At 36.0% G+C, this 15,228-nt stretch overlaps 1 protein-coding gene across 3 annotated transcripts in view; it reads left to right on the top strand.

Annotated features, from left to right (window-relative positions):
* The window catches only part of USP25 (ubiquitin specific peptidase 25), a 114,665-nt gene that overhangs the window by 83,153 nt on the left and 16,284 nt on the right, over nucleotides 1-15,228 (top strand). The window contains exons 18-20 of one of the 3 annotated variants that reach the window (XM_081062933.1): nucleotides 4,966-5,105; nucleotides 10,043-10,153; nucleotides 12,143-12,238. In XM_081062933.1, the coding sequence (XP_080919059.1) occupies nucleotides 4,966-5,105; nucleotides 10,043-10,153; nucleotides 12,143-12,238 (347 nt within the window). The remainder of the gene's footprint in view (nucleotides 1-4,965; nucleotides 5,106-10,042; nucleotides 10,154-12,142; nucleotides 12,239-15,228) is intronic. The other 2 variants (XM_081062934.1, XM_081062935.1) reach the window with 2 other exon arrangements.

Below are 15,228 nucleotides of genomic sequence, written 5' to 3'. Positions count from 1 at the left end.
CCTGGATAAATTTTAGGTTTAACTCTGGTTCCTAAGCCTCTATGCCATCCCCCCACCCCCATTCCCAAGATTCTGTTCATGGTGGCACCCGGGAATCTGGAGTTTTAAAAGTTTTGGGGATTATGTGCAGCCAGCCTAGCGTAGCTCTCTATAGGCTGCTTTTGGGGACTCAACTGAATTTAATTACGTTTCTAGAAATGAATGAACTGCATATTTTTGAAGCAGTCCTCTTTAAATATTCTTCTGGATGTGAAATAAGTATGACTCGTTAGTTAAGTCAAAGTTTTAGATACTTCTGGGAAATACGAGATGTTGCCTCTTTTTTTGTTTTTATAGTTAATTAAAGAGCAGATCCTTACACTTTAACAGAAAACCAATTGATAGTCGAGTTGACCCTCTTAAAATGTTGACGAGCATAACCAGGAAATGTGCTCCAGGTGAACACTCGCAAGCCTCCCAGTCCCTGACTTCAACGTGGCAGTGGACCAAAGGCTCAGTCTCCGAGTACTCAGAATGCTGAGTCTTCTGGAACAGCCAAACAGAGAAATGCAGCCTCTGCATTAGGAACATAGGTCATGGCCAGAAAAATCCTTCATGTGGAAGGTAGCCATCCACAAATCTCAGTGAAGCACCCATAGAACAAATAAATAATTTGAGAGGTACTTTAGGTACAGGGATATTATATACAGACCTCCATGGAGAACTGGCCATTTAGGGTGAAATGAGTGCATTTAGGAGTTTGTAGCTGTAGGTAGAAAGCCAAGGAAGACTTCCAGGAATTAAGAATAAATGATGCACACATAATCACCTGCTGTATTCCAAGCTGAAGCCTGAACAATCCATTAAACAGAGGGATCAGTCAGTATATGAAGTGCCAGTTAAAACAGAAAGAAAACAGCATGCGCCTTTGTGCTGAGTGCCTACCATTTACACAGGCCAGCAATGATGAGGCTTCTGTAGGGTTACAGGATGAACAAAAGTCATTGTGGGTATTTACACACACACACACACACACACACACACACACACACACAGCCAAACTTTTCGTCCTACTGTTGTTTTTAAGTAAGAAATGGAAATTGCCTAAATATACAGTAGGGTATTAGTTGTATTAGCCATACATACAGAAGAACACAGTATAACCAGAAAAAAATTATATTGACATAAAAAATACTTGCTATATTAAGTTAAAAACAGTATATTCAGAATACTTTTTTTGTTTGAAAAATGTGGGTAGGTAAAGTCTAGAAATACATGACACTAAAAATATTAATAGCGCTTATCTCTGAGTAGTGGGAAGAGCTTTTTATTTTTCTCATTTGGATTATTTATTCTAGTCAACATGTTGTTTACTCTTCTAGTTTGACAAAATGAAGCCAAAATTTATTGTCTTTGTTAAGAGGCCCCTCTGTTACAAGCTGACTCCTTTGTAATTCTTCTAAGACTGCTTCCCTTTGAGAACCTGTGTTTCATCTAAACCAGATGATTCCCTGTTACTCTAACAGGGAACTTTCCTAGTGTTTTTCAAATATCCTTCATTTTAAAAATGTCCTCCAACTGTCAATATTCTTGAAATTTTGCTTATTCTTTAAGACCTTCCTCATATCCGAAAGTCTTTATGAACCCCCCTAAAGTTACCCCCATAGCAACTCTTAGTTTTATCTCTTGATCCTAATCTGTTCTCACTACCAAATTTATGTTGTATTTGTATTTTAATTTGCTTACTGGTGTAAACCGTCATTAATAGCCAGGATTTTATTAGTCTTTTATCCTTAAAGTGCCTTTGCATAAGCTATTCCCTCTGCCTGGAATCTTCTTTCCCATCTTCAAGTCAAGTTCCCTCTACAAATCCTTTCAGACTCAGCTCAGTTGGCATTTCTTGTAGAAAGGCTTTCTTAACCTGCAGTATCATCCCGAGTGTGCATATTGGGTCCTCAGTGCTTCTACAGAACCTTGTGCATAACTCTGTCACTGCATTCAGTACTTTATTTTGTAATGAAGTTTATAGTTATCTGATTGTAGTGAGGGTTCCTTAAAGTGAGTGAATTTTACGTCACTTTTTTTTTCTTACATTGTCAGCACCAAGCACAGTACTAAAAATGGCAAAAGCTCAATAACCATGCTGGGAATGAATTTTGGGTTTTTGTTTATCCAAACTCCCAGATCTCGAATCCTCGTGGGTTTCCCTACTTTGAATACAGCACCACTCAAGTTAAGTTCTCTGGAAGGTTATAAACAGGGAAAACTCTAGAGCAAATAGTTCTGTATGCCATGTAGGCACAATCATTCAGCATTACTCATAAGGTGTATTTAGACTCAAATTCCCATGTAGATGGAAACCTTGGCCCCCATGACATAAGGTGTATTGATCAGATAAAAGTACTCTTGCTCCTAAGGACTTATATTTTACTGTCCAGGTTTCGATGAGTTAGACCAGTGTCAGACCAGATGGATTTCCTGGCCCTCGTTGCATTAAGCTCACTATCAATCAATCATTGATGTTTCATCTATTACAGTGAGAAGAGACAAAGAGGGGCAACACAAGCAAAAGCATTATCAGTGAGAAGCTTCTCTGTTAAGCCCTAAAGCAGCTAGCTTGAGCCTCTTATCATGAACCCTACCAGAAGCGGAAACCCTGCGAAGCTGGAGGTGTAGCCTAGGATTTTCTTTACCTTCTCCATTATAGAGGCCCTGAGAGAGCATCCCAGTCTGGTCAGGAAATACAGAAATGAGGACATTTCACTTCGCTTACCTTCTCTCCTTATCACACACATTGTAAGCATTTATCCCTCTAGTGTCTTTGTTATAGTATATCTCACCTGCCAAAAACTTGGAGTCATAGTCACATCCAGCCTTCAAACCTATTCATATCCAAAAATGCATCTTGAATCTAATCAGTTCTCTCCCTCTATTGCTCTCTGTTACCCCAAAACACAATCTTTTCTTGCTCATGTCACTGATTTCAGTTTTACTTTCCTCTCTGATCCATTCTTTACATGTAGCTGTAATAAATTGTTTAAACTTACCGTGTTGCCATTGTATTGAAAACATGTATTCACTTCCTTTTGCCCCCAAAACTTAGGTGATTTTTGTCCCTGCCTACTCCATCTCTTCACTCCTCTTGTGCTGCAGTCTAGCCACACTGGCCTCTTAGAGCCAGCTCATGCCCACTGTGTGGCTCTTCATTGTTCCATCTGGCAGACCCTCTCCATCATCCTTCAGCTAAAGAGTCATGTTATCTCTTACCCATCATTCAGATTCCCCCTACCCCATTTCATTCCTAGAATGTAGTATTGTAAGACTGGCCCAATTCATTTGTGTGATTCTTTGATTAATGACTTTCTCCATAGTTGACTGGCATCGTCCTGGGGCAGAGACTAGCTGTATTGTTCACACTCAGAATCCAGGTCCCTAGCCTGGTACCTGGCACACAGTTAGATACTTAATTAAAATTTATTGGATAAATGGATGGCCATGCATTGGAATTGTAGTATTTTTCAATCAGTATTTTACTTTGAGAGATTTAAAAAAAAATAATCAAATATTGGAAGGGATAACAGGAACCCTGTGTGTCCCACCAGTTGACTGAGGAAGGACTCACTTAACCAATCCCAGTATCGTAGAACATTTCAGTGTGCTACCTTATTCCTCACATCCATTCATTCATTTATTTGTTAATTCATTTGATCCATTAAGTTACTGTGTGCTTTATTATATGCTAAGTGTTGAAGAACTTGCAATGCAGAAGGGAGATAGCACCCTTGCCCATACAATCCAGCAGGGAATATGGGCTCTAAACAAATGCTTACAGTAACAATGAAGTCATAATAATGGTGCCATTAAATAGAAAGTATGTTACTTGAGAGCAGTGGTTCTGATCTGAGACTGATTTCCCCCGCCCCGGGGGCATTTGAAATACTGGATACACTTCCGGTTTCACACGTGGGGAACAGCACTATTGGCCTCTAGAGAGTAGGTGCCAGGCTGCGCAAGACCACCTTCCACCCCAGAGGATCTGCACCAGAATGTCAGTAGTACCAGGGGTGAGAAACCTGCTCTAGAAATGGAGCGTCAGTAATGCTTTCTCAAGGAAGTGGTGTTTAAGCTAAAGGATAAGGTAGTAATTAGATGAGAGGAGTGAGAGTGGAGGAACATACAGACAGAAAGAAGGAAATGAGGAAAGAGCGAAGGTTGGAAGTAAACCTCCTCTTTGATGTAGTTGGTAAGTTGAAACAAGGCCCTTTTTGAGCAAAGGGTGAAGGACCAAGGTGACGTTGGAGAGACAGGAAGAGGCCCACTTCAAGCCTTTGGCGTTGTGTCCAAAACGCCCAGGCACTGTTTTCACAGCACACTGGTGCATCTGTGGGTCTGAACATCAGAGCGTAGGTAGTAGATACAACTTTGGGTGTTCTTCGTAGGGATGATATTTGGAGTCTTGAATTTATTTTGGCATCCCTTTGCCCAGTTGTAATTGATTTTCCTCTGACAACTCTCTACCAGGGGCAGGTTCAGAAAAGACAAAAGGTTAGGTTCATTCAAGGTTAGGGTTTTGTCAAGTAGATGTGAAGAACAGCTATTATGCTGTCTGTAGAAACCTCGTACAGAATTGTTGTACAAACCAAATTCTTTTTTTTTTTTTTCTGGTAGAATGCTAGTGGTTTTCCAAAATAAGATTTTGGTATTATGACAGAAAAATTTACTATGAATTCCTTGTTATGAACTATAATGGATGCTTTCTTTAGTAATTATTTGATTGCTTTTGGAATTTGTGTGTGTGTGTGTGTGTGTGTGTGTGTGTGCGGTAAATTCTGGGGGAAGTGCTGCGTGTTGACAGATATATCACTTTAAACAGAAGAGTGAAATGGGTTATTGTGTAACTTTGAATTAGAAATATGTAATAGAGTCATCTTAGTATAGATGCTCTGTGATTTTATTAGATATACAATTGATTCTTTTCTCATGAAGGACAAGCTGGAGAACCAGAATATCTAGAGCAGCCATCAAGAAGTGATTTCTCAAAGCACTTGAAAGAAGAAACTGTTCGAATAATTACCAAGGCATCACATGATCATGAAGATAAAAGTCCTGAAACAGTTTTGCAGTCGGTAAGAACTTTTCTTTTAGCCTCCGAGCATAGACTGTTCACGCCATTTCCTAGCAGTGTGTTGAAGAGCCACTGTCTGGGATCCAGAGACAGGGGGCCCAGGGAAAGCTCTCCCTCCCACACGATCAGTGACTGAGAGTCGCCTAACCCCCAGGCTCTAGCTTTCTCAGCTGCAATTTTAAAAAAGGCTTTTTAAAAACTAAGTATCTCTATTCCTATAGAGAATTATGAAAAATTCCAATCATAGACTAAATTGGTCATTTGATTGGGAACATAAGAGGAATAGCAATTGACATTACAGGTTGACCCTTGCACAGCACGGGAATTGGAGGCTCCAACCCCTGCCCAGTTGACAGTCCACATACAGCTTCTGACTCCTCAAAAACTTAACTAAGATCAGCCTACTGTTGACCAGAAGCCTTACCAATAACATAGTCGATTAACACGTTTTGTATGTTATGTGTATTATATACTGTATTCTTACAATAAACTAAGCTAGAGAAAAGAAAATGTTATTAAGAAAATCATAAGGAAGAGAAAATACATTTATAGTATTTATTGAAAAAAGCCACATAAGTGGACCCACACAGTTCAAACGCATGTTGTTCAAGGGCCAACTGTATTTCTCCTGTCCCTTACCCCTTCTTCTATCTTTAGTCTTATTACATTGGAATAGTTGGGAATTTCACATATCATTTTCTTGTTCCATGGAATGTTTAACAATAAAATACTAGATACTGTAGGTTAGAGTACTATTAGCAGAGTAAATATGATCTTACATAATGGTTCATGCATATTTCAGTAGGGTCCCATACAAAAATTGTCATCATTCTCCTGTTTTGTAGATCTCAAATGTATCTTTTTATAACAGTAAATTGAGCACATCAGTGTTACACTACGTTTTCAGTGAAGATGACATTCTGAGAGATGTTATTTCAAGAATGTGGTACTACAAAACCATTCAGTTGCTGTGGTCTTTGTTTGTTTGTTTGTTTTTAATCAGCACAAGCAGCTCTAATGCAGATAGCTGATTTTAGTATTGGAAGATTCCCCTCCTAGAGAATCAAAGAGAACAGGACATAGAATTTTCAACACGTAATTTTCTGCTTTGTCAGTAAACTTAATTTGAACAATGACCTGCTAATTGCAGTGAGGTCTTTAATATGGTATGACCTCAGTTAACCAAAATGTTTAGTTAATAAAAGTGTTGCTTTCATTATTTTGATGAATGAAATAATCACATATTACTTTATTTCCTGTTTGAAAAATTTTGATTATACATCTTCTTACCATAAAAAATGTATTAATATAATAGATTGTGTTTTTTTATCATTCCAAATTTTCCAAATGCTGGAGACTCTGAATGACCTTCAGATGAACACCTGCTAACTCTGAAGCACTTGCTGAAAAATGCTTCTTTAAATGAATCTGGGATGACTAGTTCTTGGGGAATGGTGGAAGAGGAAAACCTAGAGAGGGACAGAGAAGTAGGTACAAGGGAGAAATGTTTCGGCTGGATATAAAAAAATTAATTTGTCATGGCCTTTGCTAATTAGAATTTTTATTTGCTAGAGCCTACATTATGATTAATAAGTAGCATGCTTTCAACTGGCATCAGAAAGCCAAAAGAATTACTTAGCTTAAATGTAGAATCAGGATTTTGTTTTCAGTTTGGCTAATCATGTGTAATTTAAATTTGTCTAAATCAACACTTAAATTTTGATTACTTAGTTTATTAATATGGATGTCATTTTATCAGCTAGCAGCCTACTGCTTCACCTTTACTTGAGAAAGGAGGATGGAATGGAGAGAATATAATAGACAGATAGCATAAATATTTTTCCATTTGGCTAATCTTCTGGAGTAGTACCACCAGTTGGCCCCATTGTCTTTATATATAAATCCTGCAATATGTCTAAGCATCTGTTAATCATAGCTGTCTGAAGCAGCCTGTGTTCTTGGTCTCATGGTGAGTTGCTTAGAATTATGATAACCAAACTGGGTTTTTCATTTAAAGGTATACTTTTAGAAACTAAATTGGAAAATGAAGAGTCTCAGACTTTGGGATTAGATAATCCTGTATTTTAAATATTGGTTTACTCTTACTAGCCGGGCAAACTTGAATAAGTTGGTTAATTTCTCTAAACTTCAGTTTTCTTTTACATAAACTGGAGGTGACTGTGGGATTAATTCAGATCATTTTTTTGAAAGTGCCTAGCATGTAGTGTAGGCACTAAGTAGCTATTAGTTTCCTTTTCTTGCTTAAATCCTAATCATTTCACAGATATACAACATTTTAAGCTCCAACCTTAGTGTAAGAAGAATGCCCTGGAAAGCTTGGAATCACAGAAACCACAGAAAGATACTCTGCAAAGATTTAGACAGCTTGTTTTTTAGAAGAATGTCCTTAAATTTAAATGAAATATTTTCGAAATTTTGAAAAATACAGAAAAGTAGACTCCAAGAAAGAATCGTGCGTAGTCCTGCTCCCCAAAGTTAAAAACACTGTTCATATGTTGGTGTGTTTCCTTTCATTCTTATTTTTAAATGTACAGATTTGGAGTTTATTTTTGTAGTTGAGTTACTACTGCAACTAAAATTTTATATATTAACTTTTCTTCTTTTAATCACTTAACATTATACATAACCATTTCCCCATGTTATATATATACTCTTTGTAAAAAACGTTTGATAGTTTAGTATTCCATTGACTGATTAAATTCTTGTTTGCTTACCTATTCCCCCATTGCATATTTATTTCTATGTTTACGTTATTCTAAATCGGCTGCTAGAAATGTAACTTTTTCCATATTTCAGGTTATTTCTTCAGCTTCCCCGTAGTTGAATTACTGATAACAGGTATGAGCATATTAAGAGGGCAACAGTGGTTGCAGTCATACAGCTTTCTAACCACTTTTATGCGACCACTTTTTTAAAAAAATATTCATTAGATTTCAGGCAGTTAATAAAAATCTTTGTATTTTAATTATTTTTGCAACTTTTTAGCCGAGGAACTTCTTTTTAACCCCTTTCAAATTCAGCCTTTGTTAATGTGTTTGTTCATAGAGGGCCTGACAATAATAAGAAAAGATAAATATACATGTACTCGTACTTGACTTCAGTGAATCCTTAAATTCTTCATATGAAAAAATGTTGTAGTACCTTAGGGTATCTAAACTTGATGAACAATACTACAGAATTATTACATGTATGCAAAGCTTCTTCACCTTTTCAACTTTCACCCATATAATTTCATCAGTATTATTCTGTTGAAACGATTCTGTGGGAACTGGAAAGGTTTATAAACATTAATTTTTTTCTAAGTGCAGCTTTATTCCCCAAAGGGAATGTGTTGTTTTGTAAGGATCAGTATTCTACGGATTACATTTCCCAGTTGCTAGTTGCCTTAAATTTACATTTTTCCCTTCTTAAGATGGTATTGTTTTGGATTGGTTTGCTTGTGAGAAATTTTTTCACCAATAAGTCCAGACATATTTCTTAATTTACTTACCTACTTGTATTTCACTCTTGTGAATGGAGACCTAGGACAATTATTATTCCTCTCTAAAATGCTATAAAGATTAAAAATCCTTTATTAAATGTCTTGGGCCAAGCATATCTCTATAGGATATCTGTGAGTAGTGTTGTGTTAGAATTATTCAAATCTAAGAAGTTTAAAGTAGCATAATAGCATTATAATGTTGGTAATACCCGTAATTTATAGAGCAACGATTTTGTACCAAGTATTGGGTTACCTGAATATTATCTCTCATGATCATAACAACCATGCAAGTTGATTATTTCCTCTTGAAAAACTTGAGGACTCAAATAAAGTAAGGAAATATTTTCTAAAAATGTTATGGTTAAAAATAGCATTTCTGTTCAAAGGAATGGCCATTAGCTTTGGCTATTAGTTCTGGGTTTTTTGCTTAATTAAATTATTTCTGCATATGTACTTCTGGAAAGTGAGAATATGATCACACCACTAAACTGCACCTATATTTTAAATTGAAATAGAACCCTTTAATTGCTCTTATTCAAGTTTTCTGTTTATTTTTATGTCAAAACTAAACTTTGTCTTTGCTTAGGAAAACTTTCATGGTGCAGTTTGAATTTACTTAAGCAAGCTGCTTTGAACCACTCTAAGTACTTTTGAAATTTGTTTATAGGTAAAGAGTGAATATGCTAGTTATAAATCTATTCAGTAAAATAAGATTCTTGTTAAGTCTGAGCAGTATTTTGAATGAACTGTGTTAGTGTCTTTGAGTGGACATTTCTGGATTTCATACTGGCTTCCACTCTATTAGTGTAGATTAGTGAAATTTATAGAATATGGTAAAGAAAAGAAAAAAGAAATCTGAGTTAAAAATGGTTATCACTTTCAGCAGCTTTTCTAAAAAACAAGAATTCATTGGACACTTATGATGTAAATATGTGGTACTAGGTCTCATAGGCTGTTACAGAGTGAGTTAGTGAGTTAAGCACAACAGAGTGTGGGTATGAAGTGGGTATACGATTGATTCCTGGGAAGGGTAGAAAGGTAAAATCCTAAGGAAACCTACAAACTCTCCTAGGTTCAGAAGAGGGTCGTATCTTACTCTGATGGAAATATGAAGAAGGACTTTATGGAGGTATTGGAATTTTAATAACCAATATAAAACCTTCAGCAATAAAGACAGCAGTAGGAAATAGAACTCCACAGTTTATTGTTTTTAAAGATTAGGAGTCCAAGATATGATGTGGATAAAAAATGAAAACTTAGTGTTAGAGATGCAAAGGGAAAGCTGGAGATCTTGTATTATCATTTGATTAATGCATTTGTTTTTAGGTGGTTTCATTTCGTACTAAGCAAATGCAGGTATTTTCAAAAGACTCAAGAATCTGGGTGCTTTCATTGTTCTCTTTTCTAATGTTCATACTAATGATTTTCTTCTGCAGAAACCTGAAAGTACTACAAGCCAACCACCTAACCAGCAAGTTGTAGAGGTGGCGATTCCTCATGTAGGGAAATTTGTGATTGAGTCAAAGGAGGGGGGTTATGATGACGAGGTACCTTTATTATAGTGCTCTGCACTGTTACTACTTATGTTCTGCTATTTAATACAAGTACTCTGGGCATGCTTCACCATCACACTTATATGTCTATTGCTGCGTAACGTACAGCTTTGCCACCCATGGTCTGAAATTGCCTTATACCAATTTCTAACAGAACTTTGAATTTCAAATGAAAATTTAAGTAGGAAGCTTATGGAATTTACCAAAATAATAGTTTTATGTTTCTGGTATGAATTCTTTTATGCAGACATAGGATCAGTTTACTCTCAGATTGATAGATTACAGTAACTTTTGTTTAATTAAATAGCAGAATTTTGAGCATTTACAAGTAAATTTTATTTTCCTTTCCTGTTTTCAATAATCTATTATAAGTCTGTCAGCACCATTTCCTGCCAGAAGAACCTACATCCTGATTGCGACTAGATAATTGAAATTTTTGCTTATGTACCCTCCGTGTGACTGAATTGAATGATTCATCAGCATTGCTGAATGTTGATATAAAGCCAGTGTTTCATACACAGTGGAACCTCCATCCTATTTCGTCTTACCCCTTCACTGTTAATTCTCAGCTACTTAGTTTTCTAACAGTATGGAGGCATTTTTGCTTCTCATGACACAGTTTCGTCCAGATGAAAATGCATTGCTAATCTTGTTTCCGTCAGGTTGAGTCCCCCCCCTTTTTCACTTTTCTCTTAAGACTCTTGCATTATACTTTTCCACATTTCATGGAGGGCCTGGAAAGTTGTTTCTGAGTAGTAACAACAGAGAAGACCTTGGATTCTACATAATTCGTTAGTTTTAGTCTCATGGATGAGAATTGAATGTATATTAAATAGTTTTGTCCAAGTAACTTTTTTTCAGACTTACTCCAAGGTTGTGATAAAATTATTATATGAGTTAAAATGTCTTTATGACACTAAAATCAGGTGTCATAAAGATATTAGTATTACTTTGTCAGTGTAAGAAAGTACAGCCATAAAGAGCATAAGAAGCAGGTTTGTGAGATAGGAATAGGTCAGAAGGATTTTCTGAAGTACTTAATGCTATTGCAACTCTTAGTGTATAATCCAAAATAAATACTATATGAGTAATAGGCCTATTGAATCAGAGGAAGTGGTTGTGGATCCAATATGAAAACTTCACAGTGCCTTGAGTTATTTCATTTTGCAGATATTTTAAAATGTAAACAACTAAGAATAATAATCTATTATGCAAACAGTATCCTTTAGTATTTAGTACTTAATAGAAGTATGCTGTTCCAGTTAACTATTTTAATGCTGTGTTGGTGCTTGGAAATTATGGAAACTGGCATGTTTTTATTACAAATGTTAATGTATTGATCAAGCACTGAGTGCTTGTTTTAGGGTGAGTCTTCTGGCATTTGAAAAACTAGAATTGTGATTAATCATTTAACACTGTCTTTTGTGCAAGTGCTAATGCTCCTGGCAGTTTTGTTTTCTCTTTCTAATTCATTGGAGTGAGCGTTTAACAGTGCACGCGCCTTGGAACTACGTCCTGTGGCTCCAGGGCTGCTGCTTGTGGGTGTTCAGCTTGTACAGGGCTGCCTAACAGAAGTGGAGTTGAAATTGAACTCAGACTGAGCCCCCAGCCTTAAAGAAGAGGCACCTTTAAAAAAAAAAAGACTGTTGCTATTTTTAAATGGTTCTCTCCCTGAGCAGCACATTTGTCGAAGTTGTCTAGAAGGGGGTGTCTTAAAATTCTTTGGTTCAGAGAGGATGCCTTTTTGCACTTTGCACAAAGGCACCATATGACCTGGATGGTGGCCCCGCCCTGTGTGGATGATTTTGAAAGCTACTTACCTGTAAATTGGATCTCATGTGCTGTAAAAAAACGCAACACTCTATTTTTAAATAGTGAAAAACAAGGGGCTTTTAACTTGCATGTAAAGAAATTATTTTGGGTTTTTTTTATTTTTTTTTATGTTAATCATTCAAAAACTCTTACTTTCAATCCCTGTAACAGATCATGATGACACCGAACATGCAAGGTATTATCATGGCCATAGGTAAATCCAGGAGTGTGTATGACAGGGCTGGCCCCGAAGCAGGGTTCTTTAAGGTACAACTGACGTTTTCGTTTTGTTTCCTTGTTTTTTTAAATTAAACTTCCTAAAATGTTTTATTTTCTCGAATTGAATTTGGCGTCCATGGTCCCCTGATGCTCTGGGGGTTTCTTTTGTGCATGAATCTGAGGCTGATTTTCTTTTCATCTAGATAGTTCAACAAAAACAAAGCATTTTATCCGAGTTACCCTAAGAGTGCACCTCTGATTTGTTAGCAGAAATTTGAATTGTGTTTTTATTTGAAGGGAATAAAAGGTACTGATGAGCTAAACTAGGAACTGAGTAACTGTTTCTGATAATGGTTTATTTTTTCCTCGTAATACTATTAGTCAGTATTATATTTTTCTTTAATTTTATTATGCGATACTATATTGCTTTCTTTATTGGGTTGTTTCTAAAACAATTTGTTCACATATTCTCTTTTTATGTTTCCTGTTCACTTCTGCTTTCCCTGTAGTTAATTTTTGATACCCTTGTCATTTTAAGACGTGTGAGACCAAGCGGATGCATTATTCCGTGACTAGGTCTTTTTTCACTCAATAACAGATCTTTGCAGTGTTTTCATTACAATATTATTTGCTTTTGCATATTTGAACAGTGAGAACACCACGTATTTTTTGTCATTTTATTTAGATTAACCAAAAATCTACCAAATTTTTTCACTCCTATCACCTTTATAATATTTGTTTTTTATATGAAAAAGAACAGGTTTATTGAGGTATATAGTTCACTACAATAAGCTGCATGCTCCTTTAACATTAAAACTCTAAAATTTTCCTTTAGAAAAATTGCCATCAGAGAACTCAGTCTTCAAAAAAACTGCTTATGTTCAGTACGCCTTTCAATATATAGTACAAATCAGAGGTCTTGTATATGGTAGCCTGTAGTAATAATAAGCACTTTGGAAGTTACTAAGATTAGTATGAGCAACCATCCTGGCATGCCCAGTGGGGTTTCCTGGGATACAGGAAGTTTAAGGGTACACTGTGGAAGTTCCAGCAAAATGGTCCCTGGATGAGTTGATCACCCTATCCCTTAAGAAAGTTTAAAAACCTGCTCTTTAAAAAAAAAAAAAGAAAGAAAACTTTTATGTTTAAAAAGTCATCCTTGGGGACGCTGGTTTAGCTCAGTTGGTTAGAGCGCGGTGCTCTTAACAGCAAGGTTGCCGGTTCGATCCCCACTTGGGCCACTGTGAGCTGCGCCCTCCACTACTAGATTGAAGCAGCTACTTGATTTGGAGCTGATGGGTCCTGGAAAGACACACTTAAATGAATAAAAGTTTAAAAAAGTCATGCTTCTTCCTAGGTAGTCTACATTGTGGTGAAGTTACCTGTCGTTTGCAGTGCCATTGTCACTTTTTGTCAAGTTGGCTATCTTTATGTTGAATTGGGAGTTGAATTTTTATTGAATTAATTCTTGTATTTGTTTTTAACAAGACAATTATACATACTACAAACAACTGTCATCTCACCCCCTTCCCCCATTGTGACAGCTTTCAATTTTATTTAGTTATTTTAGCACTAATTTCATAACTTTATGTAGAATGCTTGTGTTTTTATGAGTCTTAGTTTCCACATTTTCTTTGAATTCCCTGCTATGAGATGTGAATGATGAGCTTTCTTGTCCTGCCCCACATACTCACTGACACATAACAGTTTCCATCCTTCCATACACACAGACACATACACACACACGTAAAAATCTTTTGATTAAACTAGAATTTTCTGTATTATTTCTATGTGTTTTACTCAGGATTGAGCTGAGTCATAAACATTATTACTTTTACCTTTTTTAACCTCAGCTCTCATTTTCCTTGGAGTTAGTTGTTTTGTTTTCTGATATGCTTAATTTTCTGTTTGTGTCACTGTTTCACTTCCAAACTTTCCACCATTTGCTTAAATCTCTTCTTATTCTGTTCTTTGTCAATTTTATCTTCTTGGGGACATCTGTTCTGGAGCTTTGTGACCCCCTGTTTGCACTGGTTTTCCTATTTTCCTGATGGATAACTAATATCTTCATATATCCATTCACCATCACCCTGGACATTCCCTTTGCATCTTGTTCTTTGTGTATTTTCTACATCTCATACCTTTCCATTTTTTGGTTTACCCTCTAATTTTTATTATGTGTGGCAGCAAATCTCTGAAGTTTATATTTGTGTACATTTCACCCATCTGTGATTAAGGAATTTATGTGTGTAATCTTATGTAAACATTATCAGTTGTTTAAAATTAATGTAAATTTTTTGCATAGGTAAATGGCTAGAATTTTGAAAATTCTAGCTGGTAATATATATTTTTAGAAAATCTGTCATGTAAATAACAAAAGTAATATATGTGAAGTGCAGTCATTCGGTAATATAGAGGTGTCTAAAATACATAGCACAGTAACATGATGGCTACTTCTGTCTTCTTATTTTCCTTAGATACAGTATACTTTTAACTTTTATTCTTTTTAATTCTTAGTTTATTACAAATTAAGGGAGAAGGGTTTGTTGTTTTTTAATATCTCCGTCACATTACCAAAAAAATCTTTGTTGGGTTTATTTTATATTGGCTTTTTAGCTAAGAGAAGCAGCTTTTCACACGTGCCTAAGTACTTTTAGATACAGTGTTCCTTATGCGTTATGATCAGGCCAGTCTTTTATGTGTTGTATATGTTTGCTAGTGGTAAAACCGTGTGATGAAAATGTAAGCTTTGTTTACTGATAAAAATGTAAGTTGCAAAATGAAATACACAAGTGCATCAGACTGAGCAAGTGGACTTGCTAAGTTTAGCCTCTGAATTAGGAAAAGTTACCATCCCAGTCACTCACAGTTACTATTTCAACCACGAGCCCTCCCATATAGGAATCCGCCCCTGTGAACATAATATGAAAGAATTAATAGGCAAGCAGACAAGCAGATCTGGAAAAATTTATGAGGAAAGATAGTTACCTAGATCCTTCTCCCAAATTAACAATTTGTTAGGATTATTTTTCACTGTT

The sequence above is a fragment of the Rhinolophus hipposideros genome (assembly GCF_964194185.1).
Source record: "Rhinolophus hipposideros genome assembly, chromosome: 2".
Lineage (NCBI taxonomy): Eukaryota > Metazoa > Chordata > Mammalia > Chiroptera > Rhinolophidae > Rhinolophus > Rhinolophus hipposideros.
Note: the sequence above shows the minus strand (reverse complement) of the source record. Positions and strands in the feature narration are given on the sequence as shown.